Below are 15766 nucleotides of genomic sequence, written 5' to 3'. Positions count from 1 at the left end.
TCTGTGTCAGGCTCCATTCCGTCAGACTGCCCCTTTGCTGCCATTTGTCATATGCAAACAAAATGTCATGGAATATTGGTGGGAAGGTTCAGTCTTCACTGTCACACCACCAACATCGACATCTGACATTTTGGGCTGACATAATGAAATAGGAGGCATTGCTTTTGGAGCAGACCTCATAAAAGATAAACTGCAGTTATAGTATTTAAGTAGCAAAACTTTTTTGTTGTTGTTTATTTTTATAAAAACATGAAAAAGAGGACAACAAAAGCATAAAATTATCAAACAGCCCATGTTTGACCCCATTTATTGTGAAACCAGTGCGTCACTCTGGATGGATGGAAGCAGTTGCAATTCTTAATGAGTTCTCATGGGTTTCTTCTGAGATTTTTTTATGAAATTTTACTCATTGTGTGCTTCATCCTTGAAAAATGTTGCTCACAAAAGTGCATGCTGCCAGAAAGCCATGACGTGAATAAGGTTTAATTGTGAAACGAAGGTATTTCTCTCTGTTAAGACAGGGTTTATGTAAGTCCAGTAGAGTGACATGCTCCAATGTTTAAGTTGAATTTCTGATTGCAACTCTGTACATTCCATTTGAAAATTTGCAGGTCATGTATTAGTTTTGATTGAAAGAGAAATCGCAAGTAAACAAAAAAAATTGGTGATTTTCTGGCAATCTTGACCCCTGTTTTCAGACTTGTGAACGAAGCACCTTTGTTCTGAATTTGCGTATGCGTAAAAATCACCTTTCAGCTTACTCAAAAGCTTCCCTCAAGAAATTTTCCCTCAAATCTATTGCAGTGTTTCTGCATTATTTCTTTCATTTTGTATTTTCACCTCAGAAGCATATCAGCAGGGTTTCTTTAGACTGTCCAGATCTTGCTCTGCTGACTGAACACTCACCAGTTTACACAGGAGCCGTGTAATCCCAGAGCTATTCCAAAGCCAACCAACTCAGCCTGTCAGCTGTACTAAATAGATCAGTTGAGCAGCTGTGTTGGGTCTGCTTTAGTGCTGGTTCCTGTGTCTGCTGCTGAAAATGGGAAATTATGTGAGCTTAGGCCTATATAAAAAAAAAAAAAAAGTTTAACTGGCAGCATTTTGAAATACCTCATATCAAGGGAGGACTGAGAATCTGATGGCTGTCTTTTCTGGTGGTTGTAATACTGTCAGTGTAAGAAGCTACTGTGCTTACAGCTCCTGATAGCCTGCAGAAATTAGTAGAACTGACAAGCTGTTAGGTTTTTGATGGTTTTTTTTTTTTTGCCTTTTTTTTTTTTAAGTGGGTTTTTCTTTATTTCTGAATCTGAGTCTTTCTATTCATAAATAAAACTATGCTTGAGTCTGAGTAATTTTCTGGATGGTGTATTGCTTCATATTAATGTGCTTAAATTGTGTTTTGAGGTGCTTTCTGGTATTCTGAAATTTCTGAGCTTTAATACTCTGAATTTCATCATAGATTTTTTTTTTCCCCTTTTTTCTGTCCTAGGCGGATTTAGTTCTAGAAATACTCATCACAAACCTATATATTTTGCTCAGATACTTGCAGAATTGTATTAGATTTTATTTGTGAAAATAGAAGTTTTTTATTCTTATGCTGCAAAAGTTGATTTAGATCTCTGTGACAGGCATCTCCAAGAGTTAATATTGATGACAACTTGGTAGCAAAACTGGCAGAAACACTGAACCATGAGGATCCAACACCTGAAATCTTCGATGACATTCAAAGAAAGGTATACTTTGTTCTTGCTGTATTTCATTGGCATTTTTATGGCAACAGGGTATTAAACTTCACTGCAGCCAGAGGAGGAAGAAAATCAAGTATAGAAACCTAAAACCTGTTTTACTATTTTCCTTTTCTATAATTTCCTTTTCTGTAAAAATCTTATTCTATCTTGCCACCTTCTGCTTAGCCATATGTAGTTCATAATTGTCAAAGTAATGGGCAGAAAGAGATGGTGACCTGAGTGAAATTAATTATGAAGCATGGATAAAAATTATGTGATTATTATTTGTTTGTGCACCAATCTCAGAAAATGTGCCTATGCAAGTAACACGTAGGTGGTACGATTTTCATCTGTCATCGGCTCTCTATTTTCAGTTAAGTATAAGTGTATTACTGTATGAAATTTTATTTCTTTCAGGAAGTTAATTGGCCAACTCTGTTCCTGTAGGACTGCACAGAAAGCAGCAAATAGCAAAGATGAAACTATCTTTTCAGTACCTGAGTACTTAGCCTCTATCACTCGAGCCTAATTTTTTTTTCAAAAAATGAGTCAGTAAATTACATATCCAGTCTGAGAGAGTTCTGTGTTTTCAGTCACTAAATGTTCTCATTTGTACTAAAAATTAGTGATATGAACTGCAGAGTTTGGAATCACTCTGTTGTACGTTAGGACTGCATTTAAGACCAATAAAGCATGTTATAAAACCTGCATTGCTCTAAGTAGGTTACAAGGGCCTTGCATTCTTGTTGAAGAGAGCATAAAATTCTCGTGTTATGAAAGAAGTTGACTTCCTCAGAATGGCACAAATTTTTGGGGACCGTTCTTTCCAGGTGATAGCACTTGTACAGATTCTTTCACAATACATAAAAATATATATGAATATTTGTCTGTGCGTATATACAAGTGGATTGCTAGTGAGTACTGATTGAAAAACAATGAATGAAAATCTTGCTCTCCTAAGGAAATTTTGTAGGGGATTAAAATGCCATACATTGTGTGTTCTTTTTAAAAACCCATATCTACTTAAATTACTAGTTACCTTCATGATAAAATTTGTGTACATGGATGAGTAGATGGTGGTTTGGGTGTGATGGTACTGAGGAGTATGTTAGTATAACAGGAAAGTGATATGTCAATTGTTCAGGCTGCGTGGACAAATTTTTGAGATGATGTGATTCATTCTATGTGATGTAAGATGGTACCGTTCTGGCTGAATTGAAAATCTTCAAGAAAATAGTATGTGGGGTCTTCCTCCCTTTCCTTTCTCTCTTGCACCTCTTCCTGTAGGTGTTTTCAAGTTTATGCTTAGAGTTTAAGATAGAGAAATAACCTCTCATGAAATTGATGAGTGCTGCTGGGATAGTTAAGAGGAAAGGAAGAAAGTGTTCACAGTTAATTCACTAATTTTCTTCCTATATGTACATACATCATTAGTAAGTGAAAGAGTTTCTGTTAATTCTTTGTTATGCTGCTAACAAAATTAATTCTCTTAACTTTTTTGTTAAGAGTAAGCATAAATTGAAATTTCTCAGGCTTACAGTAGAGTTTTAAAAGCAACTCTGACAGTCATACAGTATGGTGATATGTGTTGTTCAAATAGAATTTATGAAAGCTTGTCTAGTGAAAAAATCATAACATTAATATTTCTGATGTTGGCATTTTTACTTCAATAAGGTGTATGAATTGATGCTGCGAGATGAAAGATTCTACCCTTCGTTCAAACAGAACGTATTGTATGTCCGCATGTTAGCTGAGCTAGATATGCTGAAGGATCCCAGTTTCCGAGGATCAGATGATGGTGAGGGAGGTGAGCTCTTTACTTGTTTGGGAGATTTTCTGGAAATATTCTTTTTTTTTTTTTTTCTGCCTTCAAATAAATTAAAAATTCAGATTTAGTGTTTTCTGTTTCTGTTTTCCTGTAAATTGTTTGAGGATGCAGAAAGGTTTTTCTGTAGTAACTTTATTAGCTTCATGTAGGATGTAATACATACCTTTGTTATTCACATAATAGAAAACAAAAGTACATAGATATGGTTTTTTTAAGCTTTCTGAAAAATGAAAACATGGGAATTCATTGAAAACATTGAAGTCTTTCACTTCCTTACAATTTTATGTGAATACTTAGATTAAGAGCAATTGAAGATGGAAAGAGAGCTGTGTTTTTTACTACCCTCTAGTGATGTATTTTGTTAATGCATGAAGAATCTTAAGATAATCAGCTTCGTTCTTCCCACTTAACTGCCTCCCGTATCTGCAGATCTTACATGACTGTACAGACTACCTAATAACACTTCTACCTCCCTTCTTTTGTGTTCCCAAGCTAATCTGATCTACTTGTTCTTTTGCCTGTTCTTTGTTTAGTGGTTTTATCCTTTGTATTATTAGTTATATTCACAAAAGTTGGTCTAAATAATATTCGTGTATTTTCATTTTATAACATTTAATTTCTTCACTTAACGTTTTCTCATTTTATTTTATTATGGCCTTGTAAATTCTTTAACAAATCCAAGGGAATCCTGAGGATATTTATTTTGGGTCAGATACATTTTAGGTCATTCTTTAATTAACATATTTGAATTTGTAAATGTAACAAAGCCATTAGCATGTTGGATGTAGTCCTACCACTAGAAGTTACGTAAATTGAATAACATAATAATTTAATTTAATCTTAGATTGAATAAAGATGAAAGCGAGTCATCAGTGAGCAAGGACATTTATTTGTTTAAGTATTTTGGATATTAAGCAGACTTCATGCTGTAGGGATGCCTTCTGGTATTTTGTAATTTCCTGATAGCATTTGGTGTTTACCAGCATTTGGTTGTTTGCTAGTAAGCTAAAGTGCACCGCTGACAACTCAAGCTACTTTTGAGTAGCTATTTTTTGTTGTGCTAGTGTGAGAATGACAGGAATACTAGCTTTATTTCGCTTTGAGAATGTTAATGTTGCTTTCCTTTCTATCCACATTATTGTGGAGGGGGAAGAGGTTTTTTTTCTCTGTACTTTTTCTTGTGTTGTTGTATCCTCATCGTACTGAATTTTCTTAAATGTTGCTTTGTCATCTGAAGTAGTATCGTATCTGTTTTTATTGTTAGACGTATTAGATGGGCCATAAAAATGAATCCTTTTTGAGGAAATTATATACTGAACTTAATTTAAATTGTTTACATATGATGTGAGAGTTAGGTAACTGTTCTATCTTGTCCTTTTTTATTCTGTTTCTTTAACTACTCTCAAGTCTTAGCACCTTTTCTTATGAATGCTTTTGGGTCAAAGGGTTAGCTGCTTATTCTATTGATTGAGATGAGATTACAGTAATTTTTTATTTAAAAATCTGATGAATTAGAACACTTTAATATTCGATATGAATACATACTTATATGGTATTTATACTCCAATACAGAATGAACACATAGATATATGATAAGTATATTCTAATTAGATATATATGTATTAAATATTTACATGTTTAAATACTTAATAATATTTAAATCTGATTTCTAACACAGTGCATCCCAGAGGAAGTTTGCAACTGAATAATTCTCCTTAACTTTATCTCAAATCTATTGGAAATTATTCAACTATTAAATTGACTTGTTAGTGAAGCAATTTCATGTGGTATGAGCTTAAAATAAAAACACATTCTTTGGAGTATTTATTTTGTATTTATCGCTGTGGAAACTTCCATACATTTTCATTTAGATGCTATTTTGGAACTGGAAGTATTTATGCACTGTGTACAAATGTTTCTCAATACCATGATAATAGTTTTTCACAGAAATGAAACTACAAAAACTTACAAGGACTGCTATTTCTTCTGTGTGGCCCTACGTTGGAGGAAATCTAACTTTTTTTTTCTTTTCCCAATCCTCACTGATGCCAGAATCTTTTAATGGGTCTCCTACTAGTAGCATAAATCTGGTAAGTGCTCTTTTTTCCTCTCTCCGCAACAGTAGAGAGTATTGTAAATTAGTTTCAATTACGTACATCTTAGAGGGGTTAATTCATTGCAGTTTAATTTCTGAAAAAGTCTGTTATTCTGTTGAAACCTACTGAAAGATGCATTAAGGCTCAATTAGTCTGTAAGATAAAGCTCTTTTTTGTACTTTGCCTGAGTCCGATGAATTGCTTACATAGTTTCTCATGAAAAGTGTATTAGTGCACTGCAGTTAATTTATGAAAAACGTACATCTTTATACCTGTTCCTTACGTCAAAATAGACATAAATTCTAAGTTTGAGTAATAGGTGAAACGCTTTGAAACTAAAATCTCAAGCTGCAAAACAAAGCATTTGATTTTAACGCAGTGGGGGTTTTTTTAGAACTTGGTTTAGAAACATACACAGAATCGTGGAATCATAGAATGGCTACAATCACAAATTTGCAAAAAGTAGAAAGTAAGAACAATTTCGATGCATTTTCTCCCCTCCCTCTAACTTGTTTTCTTCAAATTATATCTAACTGAACAAGATAAGAAGACTCAGAAGTTTGTTGGAGGGTATTTTGGGTGTCTAGTTTTAGAAAAGTTTGCAATCAGCGTGTGCCTTCCTGGCTTATGTGACTCACAGCCCTTTGTAATTCCTTCTTGGAGGATTCCGCACCTCTGTCTGAGTTCCAGTGCATTAGAGCATGCTCAGCATGCAGAGGAGTAGAATTTACTCGTTAAAAGAATACTTTTACAGTAAATGTTAACAAGCTTCCATGTTGGTTTTTTTGTTGTTGTTGTTGTGATTTCTATTGTTTTCATCTTGTTTACATTTTGAAATACGATGAGAGGGTTCAGTAGGTGGAACTTGCACAAAATCCTGTTAGATACAGAAGTAAAACATAGGGGTTTGTTATATTTTTCGATTTGCATGCAATGCTGATAAAGTGTTATAGGAGATTATTGTAATTGGCATTTCTTTAAAGAGACCTTTCAAATATCGCAAGTATTCTTGTAAACATAACCTGATGTATCAGAATTGCACTTGGGTAGGGGTTCCTCTTTGTTATAGAGCATCTGGTGGATGTTTAGCGCTACTTACTTTCATGTGACTTTTCCTAGCTAAGCTAGAAAATCTTAAAGCCTTTATTAAGCATTTTTGCATATTAATTAATAAGAATTCAACATATATTATTTTCATGAAGAATGAAAAACATTTATACAGAATGTTTAATTAAACAGAAATGTTTAATAAAATCCTTAGGCAGAAGAAATTTTACTTTCTATATTCCTTATTCTTCAGGGTTGTTTGGGGCTTTCAGTGCTTTTACAGGTGTTTGAGTACTGGTAGATTAGTTTTTCCTGGCTGAATTCCATGGCAAGAGTACATTTCTGTGCAAATAATATTGCTCCCTTGTGCTAGTTTGTTGCTTGAAGTAAAATAGACCTTGGTAAGGTTACTTTAAAGGTCATGGAATTTCTGTACTTTTAGTTAATGACAGTGCATTAAGAAAGATTAGGTTGTGGCATGATAGTTTTGCTTAAGTTTAATTAACTTGTGTTATTTTCTTTTAAGATTATTTGAAACTTTTAAGGAAAAGTTATCCTCGTCTTCTCAATTCCTGTCTCTAATTTAACACCTTCATCTACTACACTAAACAGTAGGGTGCATTTTTGCAGTATAAAACAACTGTGGAATATTTAGGCTCTTGCAGATGTCATCTAACTTGTTCCATGATCTGAACTTCCTGTATTTCTCTTGCACTGAGTAAAATAGAGGAAGTTACAAAGGTAATACATATCCAAGACCTTAAATAGCAGCAGAAATACCTGAGTTATCTTCTGAATGTCATTAATATATATTAGTCTGAACTCTGTGCAGATATAAGAAAAAAGGACAAAGTCAGGTAGGTGATTTAGGGACTGGTAAAAATAAGTAATGATGCTTTAAAAAAAAATACAACAGTAGTTTGATGTCAGGATTGCATAGTATGTGAAGTATTGGAGTTGCCTAAATTAGCTAGGATCCAAAAGCCTATAAATTCTGTTTCACTAGCTCTGTCTTTGGCATAAATAATTAAAAAAAAAAAAAATCACATCAAAGCATCTTTCAAACATCTATTAAGCTTCTTTTGATCCCAAATTATTACTGAACAGGGAGATAGAATTAGCCTAAGGATTCACGTGTTCATATTTTATAAGGGAGAACGTGTCTGAGAAAATTGCTCACGGTTTTTTACATAGAGTGGAGAAATTATTCAACTTTTACTGTGCTATATCTTTGCCTAGTTGGCAGTCAGTTGAAAGAAACAAACAGTATAAAGATTTAAGTAATGGTAAGTAAAACCTCAGTTACACCACAACTGTATCTCCATAGCTGTACTGCTGTTCTTTTTCAAATGCTCAGTGAAAGACTATTTGTGGCTGTAATTCTATTACATTGAGATATCAAATGAAAGTGGTACAGGGAAAGAAATACATTTGAGTGGTCACAAAAGTATGTGAAACTGTATGTTTTGGGGGGAATTACTCTAGTAACCAGGTAATAAGAACATAATTTTGTGCATTAAGTTATCTTAATAGTATAGCGAACTAGAACTTGAAAATGAACTAGATTAATCAAAAAGCAGCTTGCAAATGAGACATGTCTATGATTTTATTCTCTATTGCTCATTTCTTCCTTCTGCCCGTTCTCTCCCCCTGCAGTCCTTAGATGACCTTTCAAATGTCCCTTCTGATGAAACAGTTCAACTCCATGCATATATCTCGGATACTGGTAAGTTAATCTGTTACAACAACTGCTTACTTTTTTTCCCCAACTTTATATAATAAATAATCTTAACAGTTAAGAATCACAATTTTTCTTGTACTAAAATTGTGGGCATTACTTGTTTTCTGAATTAAATTTAAAGTTTCATTGTTTTAATCTCTAAGGAAAATAAAACTCTGAAACTCTCGTGAATTATGTTCAATTTATAGTCTGATGCCAGCAAGTCCTGATTACTATCACCTTGACTCCATCATTCCATAGTAATTCATATGAAACAAGGAATATGCACAGGTTCATACTGTAAGAATTAAACTAGCTGTCTCCTTTTTCTTTACCTTGTATTGGAGCAAGATACAGAAGTCTTGCTGCCTTCTGGGTGCTGCAGGCAGCATGCACATGGTGCATCTGTGTGCAGGCTTCTTTCCTGAGCTGTCTATTGCCCTTTACTGTGCTAAGGGGGGTTACAAAGTCTTTTCTGTAAAAGTTAAGAATTCAGCTTCCTTTGTGTTGCAAAATATGTATTTGTTATAATAAGATACAATGTAAAGCATGCTGGGAGCTGCTTCTTTCTTTTTCTATTGCTCCTTGGCTGGCAGTGGTCCTACTAGAGGACCATGGGTTGTGGTACAGTGGCAGAGTGGTCAGTGTGAGTTTAGAGGATACATTTGTGCACACCCATGGGGCAATGGCTTGCTGTCTCTTTACTCTTGGATTCAGCACTCATCATTCTTCTAAAGGATTGACACCGAAGAAGATTGGTGATGCTCCATTCCCACCGTGTTTTACTAGTGGGGAATTCTTACCTTGTTAGCCCCTGTCCTTGAGCTCACTTTGCAGCTTAGATATCAGCCTTGTTCTTATGAAATACCAAGAGGTTAGAGCTGATGATTTGGCAGAGAAGTGTATTTGTATTTCATGGAGCAGGAACGCATTAAGAAATTCATAGAACTTAAGCATTTTCATCTAGCTAAGAGCTGTTGGCTCAGTATTTGGAGTTTAGAGCATGTTAAGAGTATAAACATATGCAGTGTATACAGTGCTGGTTTTACGATGTTCTGTGGTTTAGATGGGAGTTTTTGAAACATTTTTCTTATAGGGATGGAAAAAATGCAGAAGAAAATTTAAAAATTTCTTTTCAAGATAGCCATCTGTGTTCTTTCCATTTATGAATTGGCATCTCCATAAAATGTGTGTATACATACATAGAATTATGTATACATGTGCACACGTACAGAATACATGCATTTGTGTGTTTATGTGTATCTAATTTCTCTCGACTGAGAAATACTGTGGGGGTTGTTTTTTATCTTGTAGCCAGTAACTGCTAATGCTAAAGAAAGAAATGATGCTTGTGATGTTATGCTTTCTGTTGTATTTGTAAACTTTCTAAAATACGACTAGAAGGTACTTTGGAGACTGGAATTTCTTCTGGTTTCACAGTTGTTTTTCACCTCTATCTTATTTTTTAAAAGATCTATTCTCTAGTCATTAAAGTTGGAACCTTTCCTTTTTTTTTAATTTATTTATTTTTTTTTTTATGTTTTGCATGTGAGTAAACTTGCCTACCTTTAAGGCTACTTAATCTCTGTGAATTAAATTTATGTTCAAACACTTCTAGTGTTTTGGATAAACGGATGACTTACTCTTCTGCTTGCATGTCCATTTTAGTTTCTCAAGTCTGTCATTTCAGACATTTCTTCACTTCACGTTTGTGTCCTCTCGTCTTCCTTCTTTCTGTTTGTTCCTTTTTTTATTTTTGTTTTTAAACTACTAGTATATGCTGACTATGACCCATATGCTGTGGCAGGAGTGTGTAATGACCATGGCAAGACGTACGCGCTGTATGCTATCACAGTCCATCGGAGAAATGCAAACAGCGAGGAAACATGGAAGACATATCGGCGCTACAGTGACTTCCATGACTTTCACATGAGGATCACTGAGCAGGTAATTCATTCCATTGAAGTCTTTTTAGATCTCTATGAAGGAGGGTTTTGTTTTGTTTTGTTTTGTTTTGTTTTCTGTGAGATGGTGTGGCACATTGGCTTTCTCAAAGTGGGTTAAGATGTGGACTAATTGCACTGTATTTTGCATTAATGTGTACTTTTCCTCCATTAATGTAATAATTTGTATTGAGCTGCTTACAAGTGCAATTGTTCAGTACATGATGTCTGTGTAATTCCTGTAATAAAAGGATATGTACTGCTAGACTGCACTTTTATTGCTATACTTGTATGCTCAGATTCTTAAACCTCCTAAAACAAAAGAGAGAGAACAAATGAGACACTTGTAATTCACTGAAGTAAATTGTACAATCTCCTGACATCAAAAAGTGAGTGGTCATAACAGTAGTGGCCTTAAGAGAGTAAAAAAGTCAGATTTTACTGCATCACCTCAGTAATCAAGAATTAGATTTCTCAAATGCCCAACAACGTTGTTTTATTTTGGACGTAAAATTAACATTCCTGCTGAGTTTACAGGCATGAGAATATCACTGGTACACTGAAACCTTTTTTGTGTTCATGTCTGATGTTCTTATTGACATCACACCTTATCTTACAGGTAAAAGTTTGAATCTTTTATTTAAAATTAATAGGAGGGGTAAGGATTTGGTGTGTTCCAGTGCCTGTATGGACTTTAAAGAGAAGTGCTGAATTGATTCACATCCAGTTTCTTCAGTTAGTAGAGTAATATTATTCAAAGTATTGTGTTGCTTTTTGTATCTATAAAATATAAACTGTTCTTTGCTTACATGCTTCTGTTTTGATGCAGTTATCTAAATAAAAAATAGACCACATTCTGTTCAATTCTTTCCTTGGCACTTTGCAAGTGAATGAGATATGTAACATGGGTAAGATGTGTTACGTATGATGATTTCTGTAGGCCATAAACGTTATACAACCTTTGTGTCCTTCCAAGGTTAATGATGTCTTCACAAAAAGTCCACATGCAGGAACTGAAATGGAACAAAACCCTCATTAAATCTGTAATTTTATGATCTTCTCTAATGAGGAAAGTATACAACCTTTTAGAGACCAGTACTAAATACTGTCTTTATGCCTTAAAAAATTATTTAAGATTTAGAAAAGTTTCTGGATTCTGTCTATGAATAATCTTGATACTTCAAGTTCACTTCAAGTTCACGACAGTTCACTGTTGTGAACTGTAGCAAAATTGTTCAACATTCTGATATGTTAGAGCCTCATCTTTCTATACTGTTTCACTGAAACAGCTGTTCTTGGTGTAAAACTGGAACAGTGGGAGAAGTCAGCTGGCGCCTGTCATCGTGATAACCTGTATAAACAGGGTGCTGCCATATACTGTAGTGATTAAAAGTTTAATTTCTTCTTTAATAAGTTTGTAGGAAGTATGAGAAGAAAGGGAAGAAGTTCTAGAAAGATGTGCAAGTTCTCTTGATGTATAGTCATAACCCTACTGACTTCTGCCTAAATAATAATGATAAATCTTGTACCTAAGCTTTTTGAGCAGATGTGAGGACATGAAAAATTTGCATTTGCAGAGTATACTAATATAAATCTGTATTCCAAAACTCAGTATTGCTTGATGTGTTCTGAATTTAAATTTTGCCCTTGACTATCTCCTGGGAGTTGGCATGCACTCGTTCTTTACAGCCTACCTTTTGGCTTCTCCAGGGTATCTGATTTCTGAGCTTGTTGCAGAAATTGTCAGGTCTGATATGGTACATGAGAAGGGAATATAATGACATCTATCATTTCTGAGGTTACTTGGTGAGTTGAACCTCCATTGAACACAGAGCAAAAAATCTTTTTTTCCTAGTTTGAAAATCTGGCAAACATACTGAAACTTCCTGGCAAAAAGACATTTAACAATATGGACAGAGAATTCTTGGAGAAGAGGAAAAAAGATTTAAATGCATATTTGCAGGTAAGCTGTTATGTCTCCTGTTTGATTTTATTTTTTTTTCCCAATGTGGAAAATTTGCCTGTAGTTTTTGTTGATGCTTTATGAAAAGAACAAAACAACACGTTGTGAGTGTCCCAGCAGAAGTTAAGTGCCAAGTTTAATTTTGAATAATGTGAGTAAATAGGAATGGCATAGGTCTGTCATCAGTACGTCCCGATGTTAATGTGGCAAGTGCGAGTGCTCATTTTCTGCAAAACAGAATTTTCTGTCTCATTTGCAAACAGAATCCATCCAAATAATATGCCAGAACTTAAAACATTATATTATCTACTTATTTCACCTTTTCTTTGCTGTTTAGTTTTATTCTCTGCCATTTCTGCCCTTGCTTCTTTGAGCTAGTGAGATTCCAATTGTTGCTTTATCTATCTATGTATCTATCTATCTATTTATTTATTTGGAGCACTACACCACTAAACTTTCTTTAAACATTTTTTCCATTACACTCATTTTTGTAGTTACTTTCTCCTGTGCTGTTGCATAAGGATTGGCGTGGCACCCACTCTGCTGAATACCACAACAGCACAGCTTCCCCATTCAGATGAGAACTGTGTTTTATTTCGCAGGGACTTCCCTGTCACTTAGTACCAAAGTATGTTGACTGACTTGACGGGTGTTTTAACAATAATGAAAATGTATTTAATGCATTTTTCTGTGAGATACTATAGTTAATGTACTAGTTACGAATTATAGAAATTACCTGTTTGCAGATTGTTTCCATCATTAGAATAGTGTTATGTTGGAATAAAATTTAGAGGATGCATGAAAAAATACATTGCAAAACATGCTGACTTTCACTAAACTGCATGGCCCTTTTCAAAATTACTTTAAAAGTTTCTTTCAAAAAATATTTTACTCAGCTCCTGTTAAATCCTGAAATGATGAAAGCTTCTCCAGCTCTCGCCCATTATGTGTACGACTTCTTGGAAAATAAGGCCTACAGCAAAGGCAAGGGGGATTTTGCACGGAAGGTAAGAATTATTTTCAACATCAATGAAACTTTAGTAGAGCATTTGTTAGTGTGAAGGCTGCATTAAACAAAGATATTGATCTGATACTAAGCAGCTATTTTGTATATAGTATGTTTGAATATGTGATATTCAGTTTAATGTGATGGATAATAATATTTCATATATACAATATTTCATACATTAAGCCATGCTTTCAAAACACTACAAAGAATCTGAGGGAATATAGAACCATGGAATGCACTAAGAATATTTTAAAACTGTGCTTGTTGCAAATTACTTTGTCAGAGACATCTCTGATTTTTTTTTTTTTACTCATTTCTTATATCTTTTTTCAATTCTTTACTCTGTATTTGCTGCTGTTACATACTGTTCACCTTTCAACTCAAAAAATGAAATACATTTCCCTTCAAAAGCAGCTGCTGTGTGTTTTAGTTGTAAGCAGTGCCAATGATCAAATTCAGAGCTCTGAACTGTGCATTTATTTTATTAAGCCACCAGAACTCTCTTCAGAGAAATGTTTCTTTGTTCAGTTGACCAGTGTGTGAGCGCCTGCTTTACAAATATAAGTATTTCTAAGTTTCTATTGACTTTTTCATATAAAAAGCATCTAAAACTGTAAGCTCAAGCTTCTTTATTTCTAAAGTACTTAACACCAGAGCATAGTAAAACACTTCTTGTAAGTTTATCATTATTTATGTGATGACTGAGTAAGATTTGCTTTAACTTAGAAATCTCCCACAATCTTTTGAGCATCACATTAGTGTTTGTACCTCTGGGCTGAATATAAGGTATATGTGAAAGCCATGTTTCAAAGATGGTCAGCTGAAAGCAGAAGGGAAACGCTTTTGGAAGCAGGAGTCTCAGAGCAAAGAAATGGCATTAAATGGACAAGAAAAGGAAAGCAAATACAAGGAAAGAAAAGCTAAAGAATAGTTAAGTGGAAACGACTCAGGAAGATCAATTGAAAGATGTGAAGACTTGCAGCAGGGATGTAAGGACTGAGAAATAAATGAAAAAGAAATTAAAACTTTTTGCTGCAGTATGTAATGAGCTTAAGCAATTACAGTCGTCCTTCTTGTAATTGTTCACACAGAATAGCATGATATACTTCTCATAGTACATTAATTTACTAGTGTCCCCATAGATCATACAATTCTGGTTCAACATCTTCCCCTTTAGATGGACACATTTGTAAACCCACTGCGTAACTCTATGAGAAATGTATCAAATGCAGTCAAGTCTCTCCCTGACAGCCTCGCAGAGGGAATGACTAAAATGTCAGACAACATGGGTAAAATGTCAGAGAGACTGGGACAAGACATAAAGCAATCATTTTTCAAGGTAAGAAAAAGTTTGGTAGTCAATATGTACTGGTCAATTAATAGGAGACTGTCAAGTCATTTTAATTTATGTATTATAATGAAGAGTTAGGTCCTTGGATAGGAGAGCAGTCTGGTTTTATTTCTGTACCCTTCTTTAGAAGTTCAGCAGTCATTATACTGCAAATGTGGAGTTCTCTTTGATGTTATGTAACACATTAGAAGATGGAATTTATGCAGGGATCCATCTTCAATTCACTGCAGCCACTTGAGAACAATGTGGAGGTGTAATCGATTTTACCTTCCATTCTCATAAAGTTAGCTTCCTGCTGTCACTGCATTCGTTGGACAAAGAGTGCATGTATTGAAACTTACCAAGGAGATAATGTCTTCTCTGCTTATTCCTTGTTGAATTCTGTCTTTAATGCCATATACTACCATTATCTTTTCTCATCTGATGTATTCCTAAAATACAACACCTTAAAGGTATAGAGTCATAGCAAGGCATGCTATCTTCCTATATACTAGAAATCTTCTTGGTGTGCCTGCCTTACCTTCCTTTCCCTTGCTTTTCTACTTCTGTGTCTTACTGTAAAGTCCTTTGGCCAGAGACCATTCCATTTTATACTAACAAAACAGTTGTTTATAGTAGATGTAGAACAGTAACCCAGATGAACTAAACATAAAAGGGAATAATAAATCTATGGTTTGGGTTTGGGTTTGGTTGTTTTTGTTGTTGTTGTTGTTGTTGTAAGGAGTGTGATTTTTATGTAATTTTTACATTCTTGGGTGAGAATTACTGCCTGTGGACTTTCTCTTTGCTGGCGGCTTCTCTGGTGTGTGACTAGCAAAATATATGCAGTTACACTCACTAGGAAGACTTACAAAGTGAAAGTTGAGATAAAGGGAAAATAACTTAAGAAGTATCATGGTTTTTCAGCTAAAGCACTGGGCACTTGAGAAAATGTACGTGTTCATACAAGACCTGATTTGCTGGAATATGAAAATCTGCTGTAGTATGCAACTGACTTTTGACCAAATGTTTAGTTTCTGTTTTCATAATCACCTTGGGTATGAAAATGAATCTAATTTATTGGAGTTCTACAGTATTGT

At 34.5% G+C, this 15766-nt stretch overlaps 1 protein-coding gene across 6 annotated transcripts in view; it reads left to right on the top strand.

Moving 5' to 3' along the window:
* Positions 1-15766, top strand: part of SNX13 (sorting nexin 13) — a 62188-nt gene that overhangs the window by 37713 nt on the left and 8709 nt on the right. For 4 of the 6 annotated variants that reach the window (XR_007378240.1, XM_048951687.1, XM_048951689.1 and 1 more), the window contains 8 exons: positions 1632-1736; positions 3405-3537; positions 5611-5648; positions 8358-8427; positions 10196-10368; positions 12220-12327; positions 13224-13334; positions 14514-14675. Coding sequence is in view for 5 of the 6 variants with exons in the window: in XM_048951687.1 (XP_048807644.1) it covers positions 1632-1736; positions 3405-3537; positions 5611-5648; positions 8358-8427; positions 10196-10368; positions 12220-12327; positions 13224-13334; positions 14514-14675 (900 nt within the window). In the remaining variant the exon portion in view is untranslated. The remainder of the gene's footprint in view (positions 1-1631; positions 1737-3404; positions 3538-5610; positions 5649-8357; positions 8428-10195; positions 10369-12219; positions 12328-13223; positions 13335-14513; positions 14676-15766) is intronic. The other 2 variants (XM_048951688.1, XM_048951690.1) reach the window with 2 other exon arrangements.

The sequence above is a fragment of the Lagopus muta genome, chromosome 7, assembly GCF_023343835.1.
Source record: "Lagopus muta isolate bLagMut1 chromosome 7, bLagMut1 primary, whole genome shotgun sequence".
Classification (NCBI taxonomy): Eukaryota; Metazoa; Chordata; class Aves; order Galliformes; family Phasianidae; genus Lagopus; species Lagopus muta.
The sequence above is the reverse complement of the archived record's forward strand: the minus strand, read 5'-3'. Positions and strand labels throughout refer to the sequence as shown.